General features: G+C 40.8%; 2 protein-coding genes and 1 long non-coding RNA gene across 5 annotated transcripts in view; 2 read left to right on the top strand and 1 right to left on the bottom strand.

The window, feature by feature from the left end:
• LOC307041065 (uncharacterized protein) overlaps window positions 1-10,379 on the top strand; it is a 58,889-nt gene extending 48,510 nt beyond the window's left edge. For all 3 annotated transcript variants that reach the window (XM_079684400.1, XM_079684399.1, XM_079684402.1), the window contains 2 exons: window positions 7,737-7,802; window positions 8,013-10,379. In XM_079684400.1, the coding sequence (XP_079540526.1) occupies window positions 7,737-7,802; window positions 8,013-9,050 (1,104 nt within the window). In that variant the 3' untranslated portion in view covers window positions 9,051-10,379. The remainder of the gene's footprint in view (window positions 1-7,736; window positions 7,803-8,012) is intronic.
• A 226-nt stretch (window positions 10,380-10,605) lies between these two features.
• On the bottom strand, window positions 10,606-23,696 carry LOC307041075. The gene is made up of 2 exons (XR_013808679.1): window positions 23,558-23,696; window positions 10,606-11,408 (listed from the first exon to the last, which is right to left on the bottom strand). It is a non-coding gene; the product is annotated as an uncharacterized lncRNA (long non-coding RNA).
• Window positions 23,597-27,049, top strand: part of LOC307041071 (dedicator of cytokinesis protein 3-like) — a 234,822-nt gene continuing 231,369 nt past the window's right edge. The window contains exon 1 of the mRNA XM_079684411.1: window positions 23,597-24,142. Coding sequence (XP_079540537.1) covers window positions 24,106-24,142 — 37 coding nt within the window. The 5' untranslated portion in view covers window positions 23,597-24,105. The remainder of the gene's footprint in view (window positions 24,143-27,049) is intronic.

The raw sequence follows: 27,049 nt of genomic DNA, 5'->3' as shown, positions 1-27,049 counted from the left end.
CACTCCTTTATTTCCTCTAATACCCACATGCGCTGGAACCCACACAAATTGAACAACAATTCCCAGATGAACTAACCTAAACATGCTTTGTAAAATTTCATATAAAATATCCTGACGACATTCTGAAGATAAGTTGTCTATACTCTCCAGAGCCGCGCTGGAGTCAGAGCAAATGACCACTCGCATTGGCTGTATTTCCTCTACCCACTGAAGTGCTAGAGAGAGAGCCATCATCTCTACTGTATATACTGCAATGTGATCACTTGTACGCTTTCCCACTTTGACTTTTAACTCAGGAACATAAAATGCACAACTAGTTAGACCATTTTCTGGATTTTTGTATCCATCAGTAAATATTTTTATAAAGTGCCCATATTGTTCATGTAGAACAGTGTTCACATAAGCCTGTACATTGAATTTGTTTTTCATTGAATTTACCCGTTTCAATAGTGATAAATCTACTATAGGTTGAGGTAGCAACCATGGTGGAACAGCTGATAACAACACCGTCGGACTAATATTCCATTCTTTAACTTTGAATTCCTTACATATTTCCCAAACACAAAAACTTTCTTTTTTTATTTTGTTACTTTCCCAACTTGTTTGTACAGTTTGTTTAGTAGGGTGAGTATCTTTATGACCCTGTAGATTTGCCCAGTAATGAACAATTAACTGTTTTCTCCTCAAAGAAATTGGTATTTCTCCGACCTCTACCTGAAGTGCCGACACTGGTGTAGATCTGACTCCACCACAGCATATCCTTAGTGCTTGTGCCTGGACTCTATCTAATTTTTGAAGAGAAGAATATGCAGCTGAACCATACACTATTAGTCCGTATTCTATGGCTGATCTAATTAAGGCCGTGTATACGTTCCTCAAAGCAGCTTTATCAGCCCCCCACTTAGTGCCTGCCAAGCACCTCATAACATTTAAAACCCTTTTACATTTATCTACTACTTTATCAATGTGAGTACTCCATGTGACTCTCTCGTCCAACCATATTCCCAGAAATGTAAATGTCTTCACTTTCTTTAGATCTTGTCCATAAAGTTTTAACCTAACCTCCTCACCTATCCTTTTCCTCGTAAAAAATAAAGTTTCAGTTTTTTCCACCGACAATCTAAACCCCCATGTCAGAGACCAGCTTTCAATTTCCGTAATGGCTTCCTGAATCTTAGCTACAATATATTTTACATTTTTGCCCCTTTTCCAAATAGCTCCATCATCTGCAAAAAGTGACTGACCAATATCAGATCCTACTTGTGTGTATATATCATTGATCATGATAGAAAATAAAAGAGGACTGATGACACTCCCCTGCGGGGTTCCATGTTCAACTACATGCCTTCGAGAATATGAATTGCCAACTCGGACTCTGATGGCACGGCCCAACAAAAAATCCATAATCCAATTATATACATTACCTCCCAGACCCATAATGTCCAGTTTTATTAATAATCCTTCCTTCCACATCATAATGTAAGCTTTTTCCACATCAAAGAATACAGCGACAACACACTCCTTGTTCGCTTGGGCTTTCCTGACTTCAGACTCCAGGCACAGCAGTGGATCTAAAGTACTCCGCCCTCTTCTAAACCCACTCTGATAAGGAGTCATTAGTTCATTTTTCTCAATGTAGTATGTCACCCTTTCTGTTATCATTCTTTCCATAACTTTACACAAGTGTGATGTCAGAGCTATAGGTCTATAACTGCCTGGACTGGTTGGATCTTTCCCAGGTTTCCTAATAGGAATAATGACTGACTCTTTCCATATTATTGGCAGCTTCCCTTTCTCCCAGATCTTATTGTACATCTCCAGCAGCTTTCCTAATGCAAAATCACTTAATTTGGTCAACATTATATAACATACATTATCTTTCCCAGGAGCAGTTATTTTACACTTACTTAATGCTCTTCTCAACTCTTGAATAGAAAAAGGTATATTTACAACACTCTGCGACGAATGTCTCTCTTCATATACATTAGGATGTTCATCTAACACTTCCTGCCTCCTGGTCTTACCTTCTTCTGTCAAATTTTCCGAGGAATGAACTTTGACACATTTTTTTAGCTAGAATTTCTGCCTTCTCCAAAACACCAGTGGCAATTTCCCCTCCATTCTCTAACACTGGCAGGTTACTCTGTCTTATTCCCCTCATCTTCTTAATCATTCCCCATACTTTATCTAATGGTGTAGTTCTCCCAATACTTGAACAGAATCCTCTTCAACACTCCCTTTTTGCTCTTTTAACAATGTTCCTTACCTGAGCCTGTGCCTTTTTAGATTCTAATAAATTGTGTAATGAATGTGTCTTTCTTAGCTTTCCAAACAGCCTGATTTTGTTTCGGATTGCATCATTACATTCTTTGTTCCACCACGGTACCATCTTAACACATTTACTAAGTTTACCAGTTTTATTCCCAATAGTTTGATTAGCGCTTTTAATAATATTTGAATTAAATTGCTCATTTATTTCATCAATACTTCCTGCCATATCAATCTGATCCAATTCATTATCACACAATTTAGCAAACATCTCCCAATTTGCTTTAGAAAAAGTCCATCTCATGATACCGTCTAGCTCAACCACATGATTTATATCAAACTTGATTATAATCGGAAGATGATCACTCCCAATACTGTGATCTGCCAATACCTTCCCAACTGCTACCAGAAGCTAATTCACTTGTTACAAGAGTTAGGTCGATCGCAGACTCTGTTCCATCCCTAAAATTGATCCTTGTACCTTGCCCATTATTTAAACAAACTAATTCCTTTGCCTCCATTAAGTCCTCCACCACCTGTCCGTTGTAATCTGTTGATCTCCCTCCCCACACAGGGTTCCCGTGGGGTCTTAAAAAGTCTTACATTTGATAATCTGAATTTAAGGCCTTAAAAAGGTCTTAAATATAACCAAAAAAATAAGAAAGGTCTTAAATATGATTTAGGTCTTCAAAATGATCGGATTTGAAAGGTACTTCTGTGTTGCGATCGCGATGTGTTTTTGGGAAAATGTCCTGGCTGCAAAGTAACCAGTACGGTAATAGCCTTTCAGTTCCCTCCAACAATGTGTATTGAAATAAATCAACATGGAACCAGTAATCATTAACTTTGTTTCCCCCGGGCCCTTATTGGAGAACACCCAGCTAGTAACCTAGCAACCAAGCTTCAGCTAGCGCAGGGGTCTGCAACCTTTTTGACCAAAAGAGCCATTTTGCTCCTTTTTCCAAAACATTTTTTTGTCTGGAGCCGCAATACATATTTCATAGCTTGATAGCTAATAAAGTTGTATTTATTGTTATATCAGACAAAAACTACAGGTTTTTTTGCATTTATTACACAATATAAAACTGTTAACCTCTAATAAGAAACAAATAACTCCTATAAGGAGAATTACAAATAATACACAGGCCTACTTTAAAATAAATTAAACACAGCACTTGGGGAGTCCTCTACACATTTGAAGGAAAAAGAAAATATTATTAAAATGGGCCCACTTTGAAATAAATAAAACATATAGCTGCACCCTAAAAAGAGTTAAATGTAGGGTAGCGAAGAATGGAGAAACCAGCTCGAGTGCGCTAGAATTTGAAAATACACAACCGGAAAAAATATGCCTCTTCCTTCAGAATTTCTTACAGAGTCCCTCCTCCAACACACACGAACGCGCATCATCAATGAGGGCACGAGATAAGTTTGTGCACAGATTAAAGGCTGACAGGCAGGTAGGCCATCCAGTTACTTTAGCCGGGCCGGCTCAGATGATTGGTCGTGCTTTTTACAGCGCTACGGCTTCCACAGATTAATTTTTGTATGTATTTATTGTCAAAGCATTTAATATATTCATTGCTATCGGGACGTTAAGAGCATTCCATGGAATATAACAAAAAGTGTTTTCTGAAATAAATTACATACCCCATTTAATTATGACTGAAGATTGTCAGCTGTCTTCCTCTCCCTTGTTGTTCCTCGATACGTAAAGGCTGCAGCACCTTTGACAACTTCTCTCTACACATCAAACATACCGGTAAACCAGCATCGTTTGCTGTGAAAGCATATAACTCTGTCCACACAGAATTAAATCCTGTGTTCCTGCGGTATTTTTCTTTGATTTATCCATAGTTCGCTCATCGAGCCGGGGGTCAGGTTAACGCGCTCGCGCGGGACCGTAGCAGGATGTGACGCATATTTTAGTTGACCTAATTAAAACCGTTTTGTTTTTTATTTATGTGTCACAGTATCAACTTAAAATACAAGATACGAAACATTTTCAACCATGCAACAAAATATAAATAGTCCTACAAATACTTTTATTTTATTTCCTTCTTATTTTTGTCTAAACTCAAGGGAGCCAGAGCAGAGGGCATAAAGGGACACATGCGGGCCGCGGGTTGCCGACCCCTGAGCTAGCGGCAGTCAGAAACTCAGGTATCTTCAAATCTACTTACAAATAAATATGGGGAAGTGTCAGTTCAACCGTATTTGGTTGGAAAACATCTAATTTAGTGCTTGGTTGAAACCAGTGGAGGGGAACGTGTTTGAAGCCCGCTGCACCTTTTGCAAAATAAATTGGCGTTTGTTTTGCTAATGTAGCGTTAGCTAGTTTAGCGTTAGCTAGTGCAGCAGCTACGAGCAGCTCCCGCAACAACACCGGGGGACCTCCAGGCGACGTTTGGGTCAACGTCAACCCTAAAAGCGGAGGTGCTGTAGACGCTAAATACCGTAGCTAAACACCAATCATACAACAGCAACGATGAAAGATTGTAGCCAAGGCAGCGGAGCTCTGAATATAGCAGGTCACCCTTGAAAAAGAGATATTTTGATGGCTTTCACCTGGTTAAATAAAGGCTACAAACAAACAATAGCTCTTTTCACTCTCTCGCACACACACACACACACACACACACACACACACACACACACACACACACACACACACACACACACACACACACACACACACACACACACACACACACTAGGGCTGCTCGATTATGGCAAAAATCATAATCACGATTATTTTTGGTCAATAATTGATATCACAATTATTAAATATGATTATTCATTGACTTTGAAAACATCCATTTATTGAACTTTAAAACATAATGTGTATAATTTGAACATTATCTTTTTAACTGTTGATTACCCTGAACGTATAATTCAACTGAAAAAGCAATACAAAAATTAATTAAATAAATGATACATTTAAATAAATAATATCAAAATAATAAATACCAATAAACAACATCAACAAATATTTTGGAGGGCACTTCCACAAGCTACTAAACATATATAAATATGATAAATACAAATAAATTAGACTAAAATGAATTCCATCAAATATGTTCTAGTGCACTGTCACAACCTAGCGAGGCTAAATAATAGTTTTTTTCGATTATGTTTTGGTAATTGCGGCAGGCCAATATTAAAACATGATTAATTGCTCAGCTCTAACACACATACACACTTGTTGGCTAACACAGTTCTGTACTGTTATGCTGTTATGTTCAGTCATTGTTCTTATGTTGAACATGAATACATTTACTTTGTAAGTAATTATGGGACGTATTTCTTCTTTCATAGCAATTTTCCTTCATACTTCCTTGCCGTGAAATAGGTCTTAAATTCTATTCAAAGTGGTCTTAAAAAGGTCTTAAAGTCTTAAATTTGAGTTGGCGATACCTGCAGGAACCCTGCCACATTGTATTATGTGCATTAAAATCACCACACCATATTATTTCATGTCCTTGCCAAAGACTGTCTAATTCCTCTATTTTTAGTTTATTACATGGAATATAAAAATTCAGGACACTAATTTTCCTTTTATTAATCCAAACTTCTACACCCACTATTTCTAAATCATGACTGTTCTTAAATGTTAGCCAACTATAAGACATTACTTCTCTGATAAAGATTGCACATCCCCCTCCCTGGCCATCATTTCTATCTTGTCTTATCAGTATATCCCCCAATGATGAAGTCCAAATGAGTCTTCAGCCATGTTTCTTGAATACAAATAACGTCTGGTTTTTCTTTTAACTGATATATATAGGTCTTGAATTCTTGTCCATTTTCAATAAGGCTTCTAGCATTCCATTGCAGAATGAGAAAAACCATTCATCTACTCACTAATCTGTGAATCATCATTATTGGGGGCTAGCATTTCATGTCTCATTTCAACGGTTATATCCTTTATCCCCAAAAATTCACCTGCTGCTTCCACTATTGTTTTCAGTCTTGACCTCTTTTTTGTTTGTTGTAAAGCAACATTCACCACTTTTCCAATAAAGGCCACAACTTTTTACTTCTTAACAATCAATGCATCCTCTCCTATCACACACTGATGTGAACACTTTGTGGGGCTTTCCTTTGCCTGTGGGATTTTGGGAAAATCTTTTGAAGAGAACATACTTGCTGCTACTTGGGATTTCCTAGCTATGTTTAGTGAAACCTTTTCTGTTGCTTCAGCATATGAGACTTTATTTTGCACTTTGTATCTCTGCACCTCCTTGGCCTTTTTCCGCACTTCACAGCCCTGATACGCAGCACTATGTTCCCCACCACAGTTACAACATTTCACCTTAGCACCTGCAGTACAACTACCATATTCATGTTCCCCCGCACATGTTGGACACCTGGGCTTAGTTGCTTTGCACTTTTCTGCCACATGCCCAAACCTTTGGCACTTAAAGCAGCGCAGAGGTTTAGGGATGAATTCTCTTACTGGAAAGCTCATGCAACCGATCATTATCTTCTGTTGTATTGTTTCTTCAAACTGAAGAAGAACAGACAAACTATCCACTAGCTTACCTTGATACCTAGGAAGACGCTTTACTACAGTCACTTTCCCCCTTTAATTTCCTTCTTGATTTCTTTTATGCCGATTTCTATGGGAACTCCACTGATAACTCCAAGTATTTTCCGATTTGCTCCAGGAACATGGCGTTTAATTCGAACTTCATTCAGGGTCTTCATTTTCAGTAACTTTTCCTGTTGTTTTGCATTCATAATTTCAACCAACATCCGTCCTTTGCTCAGAAATCTTGCTTGTTTTATCAATCCAATTTCTTTGTGAATCGCTTTAGTCAGGGCCACTCGATGTAGCTTAGCTGCGGATTGCTCACCAAACTCCACGATCACTTTCCACTCTTCATTCTCAATCCTTTTCTTTACTTTCTTCAATTCATTCTGCAAATCAGATTCACTAAGACTGTCACTTGACATGTCTATCTTCTTTCTTGAAGTATTTTTCCTTACTTCATTCCATCCTCCTTCTCCTTCAGATGCACTTTCCATATCCTCCTCTCCAGCACTCAAAGACGCCATTCCACCAGCTGGTCTCAATCTCGTACTCATGTCAACGTTCACTCCACGAGCCACCCCGCCATTTACTTGGAGATAAATGCTTTATTTCAGTGGATAGTGAGGTGGGCTGGAGATCAGAAGGTTGTGAGTTCAAATCCCACCTGGAACACCAACACTAGTGTGCCCTTGAGTAAGGCACTTAGCCCTTAGTTACTCCAGGGAAAATGGCCCTGTAATTGGTAATTGGAAGTCGCTTTGGATAAAAGCGTCGGCTAAATGTAATGTAAATATTCAAGTAAAGTACAAGTACCTCTATAGTTGTACTTAGGTACAGTACTTGAGTAAATGTACTTCCCACCTCTGCTGTTAAGCTACTTCTTAGCTGTAGATTGGTTTTGTGTTGACTGTAGTGTTAATACTTATTTCAGAGACCCAGCAGGAGAAGGAGCACTGAGAGCAGCATGGAGGAGAACAACGAGACCCCCAGAACTCAGGTCAGTGTTCACTTCATCACAATATATTCCTAACACTCTTATCCCTTACACTGGGGAATATTTGTGTTATTTAAGGACTTTAAACCTGTACTTTTATTTAATGAGAAAACAAACTTGAACATTGTGGGGTTTATTTGAAAGACTCTTATTTTAGTTGTTAGATATATTACGGCCTCTCACTGACTCTTTATCCATCTCTTTTCTTTTTAGAAACAGAGAAAAAGAAAGGAACCTAAACTTTTCAGCTGTGACCAATGTGGGAAAGATTTCACGAGCTCAAGTAAACGTCAGATCCATTATCGTATTCACACTGGAGAGAAACCATACAGCTGTGACCAGTGTGGGAAAACCTTTTCTCATGTTACTAGCCTTAAGTGCCACCAGCGCATCCACACGGGAAAGAAACCATACAACTGTGAACAGTGTGGGAAAACCTTTTCTCAAGGTATCAGCCTTATAGTCCACCAGCGCATCCACACGGGAGAGAAACCCTACAGCTGTGAAGAGTGTGGGAAAACTTTCACTACATCAAAAGTTCTCACAGTGCATCATCGTATTCACACTGGAGAGAAACCACACAGCTGTGAAGAGTGTGGGAACACTTTCACTTCATCAGGCAGCCTCACAATCCATCGTCGTAGTCACACTGGAGAGAAGCCATACAGTTGTGACCAGTGTGGGAAAACCTTTTCTCATGTTACTAGCCTTATAGTCCACCAGCGCCTCCACATGGGAGAGAAACCCTACAGCTGTGAAGAGTGTGGGAAAACTTTCACTACATCAGGCAGCCTCACAATCCATCGTCGTATTCACACTGGAGAGAAACCACACAGCTGTGAAGAGTGTAGGAAAACTTTCACTACATCAAGTCACCTCACAGTCCATCGTCGTAGTCACACTGGAGAGAAGCCATACGGGTGTGAAGAGTGTGGGAAAACTTTCACTGCAGCAGGTCGCCTTACAATCCATCGTCGTATTCACACTGGAGAGAAGCCATACTGGTGTCAAGAGTGTGGGAAAAATTTCCCTACATCAAGTCGCCTTACAATCCATTGTCGTAGTCACACTGGAGAGAAGCCATACTGGTGTGAAGAGTGTGGGAAAACCTTTTCTCGAAGTGATACACTTAAAATCCACGAACGCACTCACACTGGAGAGAAGCCATTTAGCTGTGACCAGTGTGACAAAGCTTTCACAAGATCTAATTATCTTAAAGTCCACCAGCGCACTCACTCTGCCTCCATCTGATCCTTTTCTGAGTGAAGCTAGCATTCCCTCTGCTTTATCCAAATGTAAAGCTGACAAACAATGACTACGTTCTAATAACCATGTTTTTTTTACTACATTTAGACCTCCCAAAATCCTGCTGTCCTCACACACAATTAGCTCTATATGAGAGTGCTCTTGTTAATATAAATGTTTTTTTATTTACGTAGAGCAGCTTTATACTGTTGCTGCGATGCTGAACGTAACAATGATCTGTCTACCAGCAGCCTGTAGATGAGACGTTTAGGAAACATCTGTAAATAGAAGCATCTCTGGATCTTTTACATACTTCCTAATCAATTATCCTTTATGTGTGCAGTTACAATTTTAGTGAGCATCAAGTTCAGAATGTTTGTGGCCCAACACCTATTTACTTCCTGTGTGTAATGTTCACTGAATCGTTTTTATTCAACGTCTATTTTCAATTGAAAGGTTTGAGTTGCCTTTTTTGTACATTTTTTTTGTATTTACTTCAAGTTTGAACAAACATTTTGCAAGTGAAACTCTGATATCTCGTCTAAGGAGAAAATAGGACACAAAGTGGGGACAAAACCATAGAGGTAAATGAGGGGAGGAGGGGTTCACACCTTCCTCCTGTTGTCCCTGAAAGTTTCACATCAAGTCTAAGAGGAGTCGTTGCAGAACATTTACTTCACATTTACATTTCTAAATGCATGCTCCAATCATTTGGAGGAGGGGAGGGTCTGCAGGAAGTGGGGAGGGGTGTGAATGAGGGTTATATTTAGGGTTAGAGCTGCAGAGAATTTTTTTTATTATTATTCTTAGAATTTTGACTTTTTTTTCAGAATGTTGACCTTTTTCAAAATTCTGACTTTTAAAATCAGAAATTACTTTTTTTCACTATTTTATTTATTTCAGAATTTCTTGTTTTTTATTACTGAATTCAGATTTTTTTTTTTTCAGTATTTTATTTATTTTCAGAATGTTATACTGGTGTGAAGAGTGTGGGAACATGTTCACTGGATCAGATGAACTCAAAACACATCATCTTATTCACACGAGAGAGAAACCATACTTGGGTGCAGAGTGTGCGAAAAGCTTTTCTAAAGGTAGTAATCCATGAGTACTCACAATGCAACTCAGAGAGCCAAGCTAGCTGTTTCCTCCTCCTGATGTCCTGAGAGCTGTGTTATATTTTAAGAGTCTTTCTAAATTAAAATCTGACCAACAGTTATTCATTTTCTAACCAGCATTCACACTATGCCAACACGAGGCCACAGAAATGCTGCTTCTCCTGATTTAATTCATGTTTGTAATAGTTACTGATCATTAAAGAAATGTTCTACTATGCTGTGTTTCAACCATGGTTTTCTTATAGCCTTGTTATGTTTGAGTTGTGACTGTTTCGAGTGGCCTGTGTTCGTCGTCCATAACATGCGCCTGCCCATACCATAACCCCACCACCACCATGGGCTACTCGATTCACACTAACCCTAACCCTAATCCTAACCCTCACACCAGATACTGACTGGTTTTCGGACCCCCCCAGACCCCCCCAATAAAGCAAAACTGCACGTTTCAGAGAGGCCTTTTATTGTGGCCAGCCTAAGGCACACCTGTGCAATAATCATGCTGTCTAATCAGCATCTTGATATGCCACACCTGTGAGGTGGGATGGATTATCTCGGCAAAGGAGAAGTGCTCACTATCACACATTTTTTCAGATTTGTGAACAATATTTGAGAGAAATGGTTATTTTGTGTATGTAGAAAATGTTTTAGATCTTTGAGTTCATCTCATGAAAAATGGGAGCAAAAACAAAAGTGTTGCGTTTATATTTTTGTTCAGTGTATCAACGTTTTGGTAAGAACTATTAACAAAGCACTTATATACTAATAAAGGACTGGCTTATCTAAAGCCAGTTGAGTTGCATTGAAATGTTCGGCTCTATGAAACCTGATGTATTTATATGATTCTGTTTTCTTCAAGTTTGTATCTTCCTGGTCGAACGCACTTATTGTAAGTCGCTTTGGATAAAAGTGTCAGCTAAATGCAATGTAGTAATGTAACGAACATTTATTGACACATGCCATGAGATAAATGTTAAGTCTTTGGCGTTTAGACCCCGATCCTAAAATCGTATATCTAAAAGGGGAAATGCAGCCGTGAGCATATAGGGAACCCCCCGGGGTCTAGACACTGGTGGTGATGCTGAAGATCTGGATTTGATGAGGAGAAGGGATGAAGAGGAGGTGTGATGAGGTCTTTGGATTAGCTCTCCTGGCTCTGGAAGGTCTCAGTAGTTTCCCTCTCTTTTCACACGTGAAGGTGCAAAGCTTACATGTCCACAGCATTGATGTCAGTTACTCTGTCTTCAAACTGCAATAAAAAGAAGGAACAAAAGGTCACAAAAATGCCATAGAATTGAGGAAATTAACAAATAATTGTACCAAAAATGTATCGATGATCTATCTATCTATCTGTATATACTTATATAACTATAAACATATTTAACTATCTATCTAAATAACTAACTATTTAACTAACTGTTATTCATGTTTGATCAGCACCTCATATTTTTACAGTTTGATCAGAGTTTGGAAAGATTCCGCGTGAAGTTAGGCACAAAAGCAGCTAAATAGTCCCCTAAAATACATTTCTGCAAGGTTTTGAGGGCAAAAATACACATAACAGTACAAGAGTGTAGGAATACTCTGTTACAAGGTGTACTTTTCTCCCACTACATGTATTTAATACCTTTTAGTATCTTCACAGATCTGGATTAACGATGTGAAATATAATCAAGTGTTAAATCAGACTTTAGTTCCACCTGGAGTAAATTCACAAGCTACCCTGCAGTATACAAAGTCATTCAAACTAGCTGCGTGCGCATCTCTCCCAGATGAGCTGAACAGTGTTTTTGCACGATTTGAGAGCAGCCAGGCTGGGGGTGCAGAGAGGATCAGGAGCCCTTCCTTTTTGTTTTAAACAGGGCAGATGTGTGCAAATCCTTTAAAAGGGTTAACGGCCAGATCACAGACGGCGACGTGACGGCATACAGAGAGGAGGTCGGAAACCTGACATCTTGGTGCCAGGATAAAAACCTCCATCTCAACGTCAGCAAAACCAAGGAGCTGATTGTGGATTACAGGAAGCAGCAGAGAGAGGGACACGCCCCCATCGCCATCAATGGGACTACGGTGGAGAGAGTCAGCAGCTCCAGGTTCCTTGAGGTCCACATCACTGAGGACCTGACATGGACTCATCACTGAGGACCTGACATGGACTCTTCACTGAGGACCTGACATGGACTCATCACTGAGGACCTGACATGGACTCATCACTGAGGACCTGACATGGACTCATCACTGAGGACCTGACATGGACTCTTCACTGAGGACCTGACATGGACTCATCACTGAGGACCTGAGATGGACTCATCTGAGGGGCCGGACATGGACTCTTCACTGAGGACCTGACATGGACTCTTCACTGAGGACCTGACATGGACTCTTCACTGAGGACCTGACATGGACTCATCACTGAGGACCTGACATGGACTCATCACTGAGGACCTGACATGGACTCATCACTGAGGACCTGACATGGACTCATCACTGAGGACCTGACATGGACTCATCACTGAGGACCTGAAATGGACTCATCACTGAGGACCTGACATGGACTCCTCACTGAGGACCTGACATGGACTCTTCACTGAGGACCTGACATGGACTCATCACTGAGGACCTGACATGGACTCATCACACCACCACCATCACCAAGAAAGCTCAACAGCGGCTCTTCTTCCTCTGCAGGCTGAGAAGGTTCAACATGGACTCCAGGATACTCTGCAACTTCCACAGGTGCTCCATAGAGAGTATCCTGACCTTCAGGTGCTCCATAGAGAGTATCCTGACCTTCAAGTGCTCCATAGAGAGCATCCTGACCTTCAGGTGCTCCATAGAGAGCATCCTGACCTTCTACAGGTGCACCATAGAGAGCATCCTGACCTTCTACAGGTGCACCATAGAGAGCATCCTGACCTTCTACAGGTGCACCATAGAGCAGTGGTTCTCAACTGGTGGGTCACGACCCAAAAGTGGGTCGAGGACCCGTTTCGAGTGGGTGAGTGAAAACATTCCTCTTTTTTTTTTTTTTTTTTTGGGGGGGAAAAAGTCAAACTTTTATTTTGAAGGCCCGATTTTCTAACGCTGTGCATGCAGTAGGCGTTGGACTGAAAGTACCGGAGACCATAAACGGTTTTGAAAACTTCTGTCAGGTAGTGATCATCTTCTCAATAAAACATCTTTGCTGATGTTTTTTCGAGTCTTCTGGCCAATCAGAATCAAGATTGTAGCCGGAAGTCCCCACGGAGAATAACTTTGCGGTAGAACTATTCTTTATACACCCATGGGTACATCTTCAGATAAAAATGAACACATAATGAAATATGACCCCGGTTTGATGATTGACAGGTCACAGAACAATGGGGGCTATCTATCCTTACCCACAATTTAAACTATTTCACACAGACTATCTCCTCTTTGCTCTTCTCTCTGTGTGGAGCAGCAAGTTCAGCTGTCAGAACAAAGTGAAAAACAAACAATGGCATAAAATATTATTAATATGTCAGGTAGTAATACATCTATTTGTTTTCTTCTCAGAGTGTACCAGAATGGGTAGTTTATATGTTAGTATTTCAAAAAATCTCCTGGGGGAGAATCCCCCCAGACCCCCCTTCTGGGGTTAGGTTTTCATCACGTGTGCCTTTTTATGTTATACAGTTCAGCTTTGATTCTATCATCTCATTAAACCTTATATACTAAAAGCATGATTTGGTTCTGTGTAGGGATATAAGGGATATATGCACTCTACTTCACTTTAATTAATATTGTATGCTGCAAAGCGTATATATTACTCAAGCGGCAAACTCTGTGGAAGAGCCGGGACGCCAATACGGAAGTGCCACACACTGCAGTTCATCTAGTGGCCAGTAGGAGTAGTCTGCAGAAGGGAGCCATTTCCATAGACCCCCATGTTAAAATGCCCAACTTTACAGCAGAAATAAACATGTTTACATCGTGGTTCAAAAAAACATATTCTCTGTATAGTTAGATCCCCCCTTCATGAATATGGATTAGGGGGGTGAATTTTTTCTCAACTCATCTGTTTAATTAATATTAAGCCTTAAAGTTATGCATATATTAGGGCGTTGTCACATTGAGGGACAGCTCTGTCAAGTGACTGCTGCTGCTAGCTTCTTGTCTCTCTGCTAGCTGCTCTGTGAAGCTATTGGGACTCTGCCTGTTCAGCTCATCCAGGGAACACAACTTGAAGCCGGTCGTGGTTGTTTGTTCTTCATGCTTATATATCGTACTATTGTGAATCGCTCTGCGGTTAAAACAGACGGTGCATGAATGCGATTTTGCGGTAAGTGAAATTTGAGTACTTTATTTATAATTTAATGATTTGAATCAGCTACGTAATGAATGTTAAGGCTTGGGTTAGCGTGTAAGCGAGTTGTAGCTACATTGGTACTAATGATGCTAATAGTAGCCTCCAAGTTAAAATCATAGACTATATATAAAGGTTAAAACGAAATAGACAAGTGTTAAGCGTTAAGTGGGATAATACTGTTGAACAAACGGCTTCTGTTTGAGGTTGATAAAATAAGCTCATCCTTGTAACTTATAGAGAGATGATTATTATGTAGGTAGGAACTGTATGCATCGCTAAGGTTAATTTAAATTGGCTATGCTCAAGTATGTAGACAAGCTAATGTCGAAGTAGTGTATGTGAAATCAACCTCACAACAAGATGTGTGTATATTACAATTATTAATGTCATATTTCAAGATGATTACTTAGATATTACAATATGGTTGGTTGAGTTCATTATTGAGCTTACACGTTAACGTCACAGTCATCTGAAGAACGAACCCAAACCTTGTTGTTTTTATGAATTGCATTACCAAACGGGTATCAAATAAACAGTAAGCATTGGTAACACAACTTCCAAAGTTACAGTAAAATAAAAAGGACCCTGACTCGGACAATACACAATCCAACATGTTCAACAGAAGAGAATCAGTTATATTGTTTGTACACATGGTACTTTACATATATCTGTTTGTTTAAGGTGTCCAGGTGATGCAGACAGGCTGGACCAGAGAGTGAGAGACAGAACTAGACTCCTCACAGCAGTGAACTTCAGCTCAGGTATAAAGACTCTATTTTTCTTACTGTACAAAGAATCAACAAAGATATTGGTTTAAATGAATGAAGTATTGACTTTAATACACTGGCAGGGTTGGGTTGTAACGGAATACATGTAACGGCGTTACGTAATCAGAATACAAAAATCAAGTAACTGTATTCAGCTCGCGTTACATTTGAAAAACGAGTAATCTGATTACAGTTACTTTAGTTAACCTGAAGTGATTACATTTTGGATTACTTATTGGAATTATTGGTGGAAGGATTTCCTCACAACATTTAATATTCATTACTAAAGGTATACCGAATCATCACAGCGCACAAAACCTATTATATGTTTAAATGTTTTGTTTGTTACAGAGAAAACATGCTGGTGTGTATGAGAAGATTCCACCCAAAAGGACCTCAGACGATCAAGAACAGAGACCACAACCTAAACAACCAAGACTGGACACATTCATGAATCATACCACACAGAGCAAAGTGAATGCTCTCATCTTCAATTTCATCATCCAAGATGTGCAGTCCTTTTCCATCTTGGAACAACCTGCCTTTCGAAACCTGATTGAGGTTATAAGTGGAGGGAAAACGGTCATGTGCCGAAAAAGCCTGATGAGAAGTATTGAAGATGGATTCCTTGCCATGAAGGAAAAGGTGACAGAAAAGCTCCAGACGGTATCACATGTATGCACAACTGCCGACATCTGGACAGCGCACAATCGGAGCTTTTTCGGCATGACGTGTCATTGGATAGAGGGGCAAGATCTGGAGAGAAAGTCAGTAGCACTTGCATGTACCAGAATAAAGGGCCGTCACACATATGACGACATTGCAGAAAAAATCCAACAAATTCACGAGATGTTTAACATTGAAAGAAAAGTGCAGGCGACAGTCACTGACAATGGCAGTAACTTTGTGAAGGCCTTCAGAGAATTTGGACCGAGGGAGGAGGTTGAAGAAGGCGGTCAAGATGGCAATTAAGATGCTGGGTTTGAGGATGTCGGTGCCATTCTTGATGGGGAAGGTGAGGATGAGGGACTCCAGTTTTGTCTGCCTCAACACCAGCGCTGTGCATCACACACTTTAAACCTCATTGCCTCTAAAGATCTGGAGCGGACTGTGTCACAGGGGGCAACACGCAAACTCTTCTGCAGTGCCATGGCTAAGTGTTCTGCAATCTGGAATAAGGCTCAAAGATCACCTTTGGCGGCAGAGGCAGTGGAGGAGATTGGGGAAATAAAATGGATCATTCCCTGAGTGACACGGTGGAATTCTGAGTACAATGCAGTTCAGAAGATTGTGTCACTTACAGATGCACAACTGGCAGAGGTTTGTGAGCGCCTTGCAGTAACAAAGCTGCTAGCAAATGAGTTGGCATTCCTGAAGGAATATGCAGAAGTACTCAAGCCACTTGCGTGTGCCCTTGACCTTCTTCAAGGGGAAACAAAGTGCTTTCTTGGACTTGTAATTCCAGTCTTGCAGACCTTGAAGAAGAGGCTGTCTGAAACCTCATGTGCGCTTCTTCTCAGAAGTCATTGAAACGGTTATCAATGCAATCGATTCCCGCTTCCAGAAGTGGTTTTCAAGTCGCGAGGCTAAATTGGCGACAGCATCAAGCCCTCAGTTTCGTTTGTGGCGGCTGCCTGAAGAGGAAAAGGAAGATGTCCGCAGAATGCTGGTGGCTGAGGCGTTTAAGATGGAACCAGCCGTGAACACAACAGCTGCTGCTCCTGCCTCCAGTGACTCTGGAGAGGAGGATTTCTTCAGCTACGGTCCTGGAGCCAACAGAGAAACCAGCACTGGCCCACCTGAAGAGGTCGGAAAATATCTGGAGGGCACAAACAAGAAGTTGGGTGCACTAGAGCAGGGGTCCCCAACCTTTATTGTGCCAAGGACCGGCAGATACATTAAAAAAGATTGCGGACCGGTTGTCAATTTTAACTGATTTCAATATTTACTCACCAGCAGGTGGCAACAGAGGCTAATTGTATTTAACAGCCTGAAGAAATACCAATATGCATCCAAAACATATTAACAACGTTTAAAACCAGGATACAATTAAAACAAAAAAATAGGACCGCTTTACAAATATTGATATAACTGAAATGTCAGTGAGACCCCTGGGCTTGTTTGCCAGCAATAATAACGTCATACCGGGGCGTTCATTCCGGTGCACTCCGACAGCATTTAGCACTACATCGAGATTAAGATTAAACTAATTTATTTTGGGAACACCCACATAGCCTACCTATGGAGTTGGCCAGATGTGTGCAAATTACTGTTCATGGTAATTTGAAAACAAATGCCGTTATTGGACACACACAAACACACAGAACAAACACACACACAGCGGAGCTGAGCAGAGCACATTCACACACACATCATGCGCCTTTGTGACCGGACATTTCCTTCATACAACGAGTAATAGGGGGAATAATCGGGCCGTTCGATGTATGTGTGTGTAGAGATGTCTGTGGTTGAAACGTAGCAGCCTGCAGTGGGGAACACAGTGAAGGCGGTGTGTATACGCGTGCAGCACTTCTCAGAGGCTGCCTCCTGATGCTGCAGCCATTTCATGAAGTGAAGGAGGTTTTACAAATAAAAAATAGCTCTACACCCCTGGCCGCAATGTCCTTAAAATGAAGTCCGAAATTATATCTCAAATAATGTATGCACTGCCATTCCCCCACAAACATAACAGTCTGCGATTAAACGGTTGTCTCCTGTGTGCTCCACTTCCTATTGGCGCACCACTTGTAACTTTCTCTGCGCACGAGAGGCTGAGACCTTATGCTAACCAATTCTAATTTATTTTGTATGTTTTGGATGAAATAATGACTGGTATAAAATGTAAAAAAAAATGTTTTAAATTGAATTTGTTTTGATAAAATATTTGTATATATTTATAATTCTGAAAATATTACGATAAACTCACAGCTATATCGCGGCCCGGCAGTAACACCTCCGCGGCCCGGTACCGGTCCGCGGACCGGGGGTTGGGGACCCCTGCACTAGAGGACTTCCCCACCGTTAAGCAGGTCTTCATTAAATACAACACCACTTTGCCCTCAAGTGCTGCTGTGGAGCGTCTCTTCAGCCATGGTGGCAACCTGTTCACTCCCCAACGCAATCGCATGACCGATGAACACTTTGAGCAGGTGCTCCTGTTACCCTACAACAGCAGAATCACCACTGTGTAATCAGTGAGTGAAATCAACCCGAAACCTGAGATCAAATGCTTTATTTTTGTTTATTTTTGTCAACACTGGCAGGACAGAAGGCGACACGCCCGTTCTAAGCCGTGTCCCTCACTCCTCACATCCCAAGCTGCAACCCCAAAAAGTGTATTATGTTGTTACATCATTTCAGAATTGTATGTTTCAGTTGTGCTCTTGATAAGCCATTAAAACAGTAAAAACACGTTCAGTTTGCTTTTTGTGTCTCCTGTACACCAAAACATACCCATCTGTGATGGAAAAATAAAGTAATCCAAAAGTAATCTAAAAGTAATCTGATTACGTTTTTAAGACACGTAACTGTAACTGTATTCGGATTACTTTCAGAGCCATGTAATCAGTAATCAGTAACTGATTACATTTACAAAGTAACCCTCCCAACCCTGTACACTGATATACATTCCATTAAACAATACTAGATCACCGACACATCAGTGAAGTTGAGGGTTTTTTCCATGCAAAAAGTTACATTTAGATGTTAACAAGCAATATGATTTTGTCAGTTTTCTAATTTAATGTATTAAAGGCAAAGATATTTAACACAGAGTGAGAACTGCTACTATTTATCTCTCAATATTGTTTGCAAAAAACGTGGTAAAAGTTATTCTTTCATTGAGACAACAGAGCAAGCTTCTACAGTTGCACTACGTTTTGATAACAGTTCAATATTATTTTGATAATAACATATATTTCAATGTGGATGAACTTCATACTGTTTATTCATAATCTGATTGTCTTTGTAGCTCACTGTTGAAATAAAAAAAAATTACAATTACAAAATAATTATATCCACAGCCCCTAAACACACAAACACACCGCTTTCATAAATAACACACTTGTTCTGCAATAATATGTTTTATGTTTCCTTTAATTTTTGTTAGGAAAGGACATGCCTGAAAGACACTACATGTTCTCCTTATCTGAGGGTCAAGAAGAACATCCAACAGGAAAATTAAAAGCTGATGCTATGAGATTTTAAGACCAGTACACTAAGAAACTACTTTTATTGTAAATACAGTCAGCTGATCGAATGCACCTTACTTAAATTACTAGATTCTCCCTTTGACAGACTAGATACTAAATGATTCAGAGCTTTACAGTAACTTTGGATAATAACACGGCGGGTTTAATACATGGAGCCTCTCTTTTCCTCTCTCGCTCTCCTGACAGCCCGTCTGCAGCTCGCTCATCCAGTGAATGAGTGACCCGACACGACAGTAAATAATAAACATATTTATAACTAGTTTAGCTAGTTCCGGGGGTAGATAAGAGTGGCCTAACTTTTAACACTTTTAAATATTTCTAGTCACTAGAGGGATTCCCGCCGCAGGTTTATATTTGCTTAACATTTGCGCGACTTGTCCACATGCAACTGTCACGGGGGTTGTGCTGCAGAGACAGACACATCAACACCTATAACTTTCGAGGGGTGGAGGTATGCCCATTATTTTTAAATTTGTCTGCACTGCTGCAAACACAACGCTGGAGAGTTTCTCCAAGCACCTGCAAAGGCAACATGCTATCCTCCCCTCTGTCATGAACCTCGGAGTGACCTTCAACAGCGCCTTTAAATTTGATAAGCAGGTTAGCACTGTAGTCAAGACCTGCTTTTTCAAAATACAACTATTGGCTAAGACCAAGTCGTTTTTATCTTTAAAAGACCTATAAAGGGTTATTAACGCCTTTGTTACCTCGAGACTGGATTACTGCAATGTATGTATGTGTGTATGGACCAGGCCTCAATTAGACTCCATCAGCTAGTTCAGAATGCAGCTGCACAGCTTCTCACCGGCCACAGAAAGCGTGACCATATCACCCCATTTCTGGCTTCATTGCACTGGCTTCCAGTTCGGTTCAGAATAGATTTTAAACTCCTTTTATTTGTTTTCAAAGGCCTGAATGGGCTGGCAGCTGGCTCCTGTCTATATAGCCGAACTCCTCCATCGCTACACCCCAGGCAGAGCCTTAAGGTCTGCTGACCAGCTGCTGTTGATAGTGCCTAAGACCAGGCTCAAAACCCGAGGGCATCGAGCTATCTTGCGGCTGGCCCTAGGCTCTGGAATACTTTGCCCCGTGAGGTCGGCCCAGACCCTAGGGGTTTTTAAATCAACACTTAAAACTCACTTTTTCTCTCTGGCTTTTGTTTAATTATTTATTTATTCATTTAGTTATTTATTTATTCATTTAGTTCTTTATTTTTTATAACATAACATAGGATTTCATAAAGTATTTTTAAAATAGTTTATACATTATTCTAATATAGGAATAGTAATAATAGGATTACTTAAAATATAGTACCTTATATTTCATTTTTTTTCCCTTTAGACCCTTGCGGTTTATTCTTAAAAACCCTTACCCACCCTCTGCTGGTCTATGGCCTGGTAGAGGGTAACGGGGTACAGAGTCGCTTAGATAAGCGGGGGAGTGGATCTGACAAAGAGATAGGTTGTTGTGCTCCCTATCTCTGTTTCTTATCCTATATCTATAGAACTGCTCGGGTCTTGATAGATTGAGTGGCATAGCCGTGGGAACATGTTTCAAATGGGGGGTGCTGTGGGGATCACATCCTCTAGGGGGGTCAGGGGGGAAGATTTTTTTTCAACATTATAAAGTAAAATGCTTCAATCTGGTGCACTTTGAGCTGAATTGCCAGAGACTAGATCTAAGGGGTACAACTCTAAACACCCATATCGAAAAGATCGGCTTACATTTTAATAATCAAATAATTATGTGGACATAACCAATAACCTAACATAGCCAATAACAAGTAAATGTAACTTATTTTATTTTTGTTGTTCATTTATTTCTTATTTTACCAGTTAACATTTATTTATTTATGCATATTCTTTAATCTCTCCAGATTTAAACAATATTTCTGGTTTACTGTCCTATAGTATGCACTGGAATGATTTCAAACCTGTTTTTATTTATCCCAATAATTATAAAGGTTGCCTTGGAAATATTTATTTACATAAATTGTTAACAAACCGTTTGAGACCCTCTGAGATAACTTAGACTAAAGTGAACTAAACACTCAGTCCTTTACCTCACTGAGCCTCTCAGTCTGTCTGGCTATCAGTCCTGTCCAGACAGCTGATATCTGTCCTGTGTGTGAGCTGCGGGCGCCTGATAAGCCACTTTCATCGTTCAGGGCAAATGGAAATTGTAACCGGGGTGAAAAGGGTGTTATCTTTACTTAATTATGAATGTTGTTACATCAGGGCTGAAAATTCGTTTTTTTGTATTATATTTCCATTTAATCTTGTGGACGTGCAGATTCCCTGTCCTCCATCAGGGGGTGCTGCAGCACCCTCAGCACCCTTACTTCCCACGACCCTGTTGAGTGGGGAAGTTCATGAGATCTTTCTAGAGGGTTATCAAGAATAACTTTTATCCAGTGATCTTTTCCCTCTCTGTCTGTGTCTGTGTATTCTCTTGTTCCGATTAACCCATCCAAATCTTTTTTCTTGTTTTGTATCTATATCTACGCCGGGATCCGGAGTCGAGGCTGATCCTCTTGCTGTAGTCCTGTGTCTTGGATCCTCTATCCTGAGTTCTGGATTAAGTCGTGGACTTCGGGTCGTGGCTGAACCTGTCTCTGTGGTCCTGCCTGGGTCTCGTCATGCTGCTTCCCTGATGGCTCCCACAGGATTGCTGACATCCTCGTGGATTCATCTTCTTATTACAGACACATGCATTGCCTAACATTCGGTCTATATGCTGTAAAATGTATTATCTCTTTGATTTACACACGGCATCTATTGCACGTCTGTCCGTCCTGGGAGAGGGATCCTTTTGTCCCCCTTTAAACTGTGGGGTTTCTCTGGAAGTTTTTCCTTGTGCGATGTGAGGGTCTAAGGATAGAGGGTGTCGTTTTTCTCATACTGATATTCTGCACAAACTGTGCTGTTGTATTTGCTGTAAAGTGTCTCTACTGTAGTCTACTTTTATTGTATGTACAGCACTTTGGTTCGACCAAAAATCTATAAAACTTGATTTGATTAGCACGAAGCTAGCTAAAGACCCCCGAACCCACAGTGATGATGTTGAGTGAGTCTCGACTCCGAACAAGCAAAAAAAACTAGAATTTTCCGCGTTATTAACTTGTGTCATGTCTTCCTTATTGCAATAGTGTTTGTCATATGTGTGTGCACATGTAGGCCTAAGTTCTAAGTTTTGGCTATAGACTGTAGCTGAGTAACGCAAACGTTATGTAGAAAGTGACGAAGTAAACTAATATATTACTTTTATTTAACAAAATGAGTAATGTGATATTGTAGTGCCGAGAGATAGGGAGTCGGAGGCGGTGCAGTGGAGGTGCAAAAGGGTACTTTGAGAGCAGCTAAGGGCATGTTGTCCGGTTGCAGTCCGGGAAGATGAGAGAGAAGCCAGGAGGGCACACAATATATATAGACCACACATAACATGTCCGTGTGGAAACAATATCCCCCTGTAGTTCCATGTATGAATTATGTAACCCAGTGTATTAATGAGTGGTCACCACAATATATAGATAAAGAGTACTTCTACCACCTCTAAATTGTGCCACATCGCGTTTACAAATAATGTCCACACGGTGGCACAGTTCACACACAAACGTAGTCCATATGTGGTGCTTTTCTCTTTGCATAAACACACACACACACACACACACACACACACACACACACACACACACACACACACACACACACACACACACACACACACACACACACACACACACACACACACACACACACACACACACACACACACACTAGGGCTGCTCGATTATGGCAAAAATCATAATCACTGTGGTGGAGTGATGATGGCTTCATGAGTCAAGTAATAATATATGTGGTGTGTGTGTGTGTGTGTGTGTGTGTGTGTGTGTGTGTGTGTGTGTGTGTGCGTGTGTGTGTGTGGGGGGGGGGGTGGGTGGGTGGGTGTGTGTGGTCAAGAATATCTGCCCAGTGTCTGTCCCGTGTACAACAACATACTGTGGACACACACACACAAACACACACACACACACACACACACACACACACACACACACACACACACACACTCTGCAGGCTGATCCTCTTACAGTGATTCTCTGCTGCTGCGCACAGCTCTCCGGTCGCTCGGTTCATTCAGACACGGAGCTCCACGGGACTCTTTATTCATACTCCTCTTCTTCTTCTTCCTCTTCTTCTTCCTCACTCCAACATCTCTCCGCAGTAGTAGACATGGATGCGTTCCCGTGAATCAGAGGAAGATGCTGCGCTGACAGAGAGGGGATTCCTGCAGGTATAGGAAGGTTTTCTCGGGGGGGTTTTTACACCATGGATCTGTACTGACATCCTCACAGTGCAGAGTGTCACCAGACCGGGCTTTGTATCCCGCACCACGGGATTTGTGCTTCATCCATCCCGTAGAAACATCGGGCTGTGACGCATGTGTAGCATCTCTATCTGCAGAAACATGGACACACACTTCGCGTCACCGTGATATTAATTTAATTTAAAACAGCTGCGACACATGTGTGGTTATTCCTCTCACCTGCTGAGCACCTGAAGTTAACTTTTCCTGCTGGATCTCCATGCAGTGATTCCTACTTTCTGCGGGATTTAGCGCTTTGTGCAGCGGGACATCATGTGGACACCGACGGAGGACGAGAAGATAGGAGTCGGTGAGTGACATGCATGGTGTTTGTGTGTTTGTTTGTTGATGCTTTATATCGCTGCTTGTGTGTGTTATTGTGGATGTTCTGCAGTTGGGAAATTCCAAATGATGCATTTGGTCATTGGGATTCCTTCACCTGCCTCTAACTGTGCAGGAAACTTTGATAAAAGCCATTATTCTCCCAATAATTCAAGTTTCCCCATAAACTCTTCTAGTTTGGGACATGAATGTGTGTTGAGGCACGTTGGAGTGGATCTTTTATGACCTGATGGTAGTTTCTGCTATTTTGTCTGTTTCTGAAATGGTCTGCAGTTCTTAGTATAATAGTTTTAACATCAAACATCAGCTATAGTAAATGGGTGAGGGAAAATGCTCACTGGCTGTGCAGTAGCATTACATGTTGTTATTTATTCTAAAGATGAATTTGATCATTTGGATTCATTCCCCTGCCTCTAACTGTGCAGAAAAGTGCCATAAAAATCAGTATTTTCCAATAATTCTGCTTTAATTAACTCTGTGAGGAAACTATTGGTCTTTATCCTCTTTTCTTCTGCTCCTATTTCCACAATATTCCCATTAACTCTTCTAGTTGGAGACATGTGTGTTGAGGCATTTTGGAGTGGATCTTTTATGACCTGATGGTAGTTTGTGTCTGTTTCTGAAATGGTCTGCAGTGCTTGGTGTAGTATTTTTGACATCAAACATATAGTGAATGTAAAAGGTGCAGGGTGAGTGGCTGTGCAGTATAGCGTTACATGTTGTTTATTCTAAAGATGAATGTGGTCATTGGGATTCATTCCTCTGCCTCTAACTGTGCAGTAAAGTGTCACAAAAGCCAGTATTTTTAATTAAATCTGCTCTGTTGAACTCTGTGAGGAGTTTATTCCACTCCATGGTCTCATCTCTATTCCTATTCCGACAATATTCCCATAAACTCTTCCACTTTGAAACATAAGTGAGGTATATCTGTGACCTGATGGTATTTTATGCTATTGTTTTTCCAAAATGGTCTGCAGTACTTAGTATGGTGTAGCTATTGTGTGTGTGTGTGTGTGTGTGTGTGTGTGTGTGTGTGTGTGTGTGTGTGTGTGTGTGTGTGTGTGTGTGTGTGTGTGTGTGTGTGTGTGTGTGTGTGTGTGTGTGTGTGTGTGTGTGTGTGTGTGTGTGTGTGTGTGTGTGTGTGTGTGTGTGTGTGTGTGTGTGTGTGTGTGTGTGTGTGTGTGTGTGTGTGTGTGTGTGTGTGTGTGTGTGTGTGTGTGTGTGTGTGTGTGTGTGTGGAGACAGACAGTGCAGGTGCCTCCACTTTATGACAGCAGTGATTTATCAGCAGTTTTTTATTGCAGTATAATGAGGGAGTGTTTTCAGAGGAGAGTTTGTGGGCCATTAGTCGATGTTCTGCTGTTCAATGATTCTCTCCCCCCCATCCCTCCTGTATCTATTACTGCACACAGTTCAGACACACACTTATAACCCTTTCCTGCTGACTGTTTCCTGGCATCTCATGTGTGTTATCTATCCTCTGTGAGATGTTGTGTTGGGATCTTGTTACTGCTGGCATCAGAGAAAGTGAAATCATCCATTCTTGTGACACTGATTCAGAAACTTCTGCTGGTACGGATTCAAGCAGTGCTCTCATTCTCCCAATATTAAAATATGTCCACCACAGATCTCAATAGCATGATTTGTATGCGGGGTAAAAGGAAGTTGGGGATTGCTATGAACTATTGGATTTGTCTTCGAGGGACAATACTGAGTTTGATGAGGACGTTATTGAGGAAAATGTATTAATTGTTGCTTCACTGATCATTTGGCCAATACCCAGTTTGTGTTTTGTAGACATAGAGTTTAATGCAATACATTGCAACAACTCCAACACACGTTGTCCTTAAAGAGCCTATAATAGATATAGTTTCTGTTTAAACTTACAAGATGTGGTAACAGAAGAGTTGAAGAGTAGTACATTGCATTACATTTAGCTGATGCTTCTCTCCAAAGAGATGTTAAGCATGAGAGTCCAAACTAAGAACAGAGTGAATCCTGCAGCCACATTAGCTTCATTAAGCCAAACCACTGTTTTAGTTTTTAAGGTGAAAGACTTGTTGCAAGGATACAAAACTGCACGCTGCAAGGTTACATATATTGAAAGTGAATACCTCTCTGACATCATTGGAACATCTTATTTGAGTTGGATCAGGTTTATAATTGAGGAGCAACTCTTCTGTGATCAGGAGACTCCGACTCATAATTCTCCACCAAAAGTCTCTACTCTCCTTTATTGGTTGATAAAACACAATAATAACAATAACACATTTTATTTAGAGGCACATTTCAAAGCACCCGAGGACACCTTACAATTCAGGAAATATTCTTAAAAACGGTTGCACTCTTCAATGGAATTAGCATAAGGACCCCCCCCCCCCCCCCCCACCGATAGTCAGCGCTATCGATTGACAGCCTTTCTGAGCGACCGATAAGAAAAAGTGTCTGCAGTGGGCGGAGCTGACAGCAAGTCAATGTGAGGAATCATGACTCCGGCACTGTCTTAATTGGATAGAGACATTAGCTGAATTTAAATAAGACGCTGTGTGTTTTTATTCTGCTGCTCTATACCTTCAGTCGGACTCCAGCTGTGCTGCATGCTGGGGTTTCTTGATTTCCTCTGCTGAGTCAGATCAAAATCAGAAATACCTCACAGTTTGTAAGGATTCACAATGCATGCTGGGAGAAGTGAGACAAGGACAACTCTTCTCTGTGGGGGAAGACTCTTCACATAAAACTATAGGAATGAGTCCTTAACCCGGTTTGTTCTACAACATTAAATATGAGTGAATACCCCAACGGTGGATTTAAAAACGGCCGTTGCTAACAAGTGTCTAAATGAGACAACTAAACGTCATCACGTCCAACATTAGCC

The sequence above is a fragment of the Notothenia rossii genome (genome assembly GCF_949606895.1).
Source record: "Notothenia rossii genome assembly, chromosome: 5".
In the NCBI taxonomy this organism is placed as follows: Eukaryota; Metazoa; Chordata; class Actinopteri; order Perciformes; family Nototheniidae; genus Notothenia; species Notothenia rossii.
This window is presented reverse-complemented; position numbering and strand designations above follow the sequence as displayed.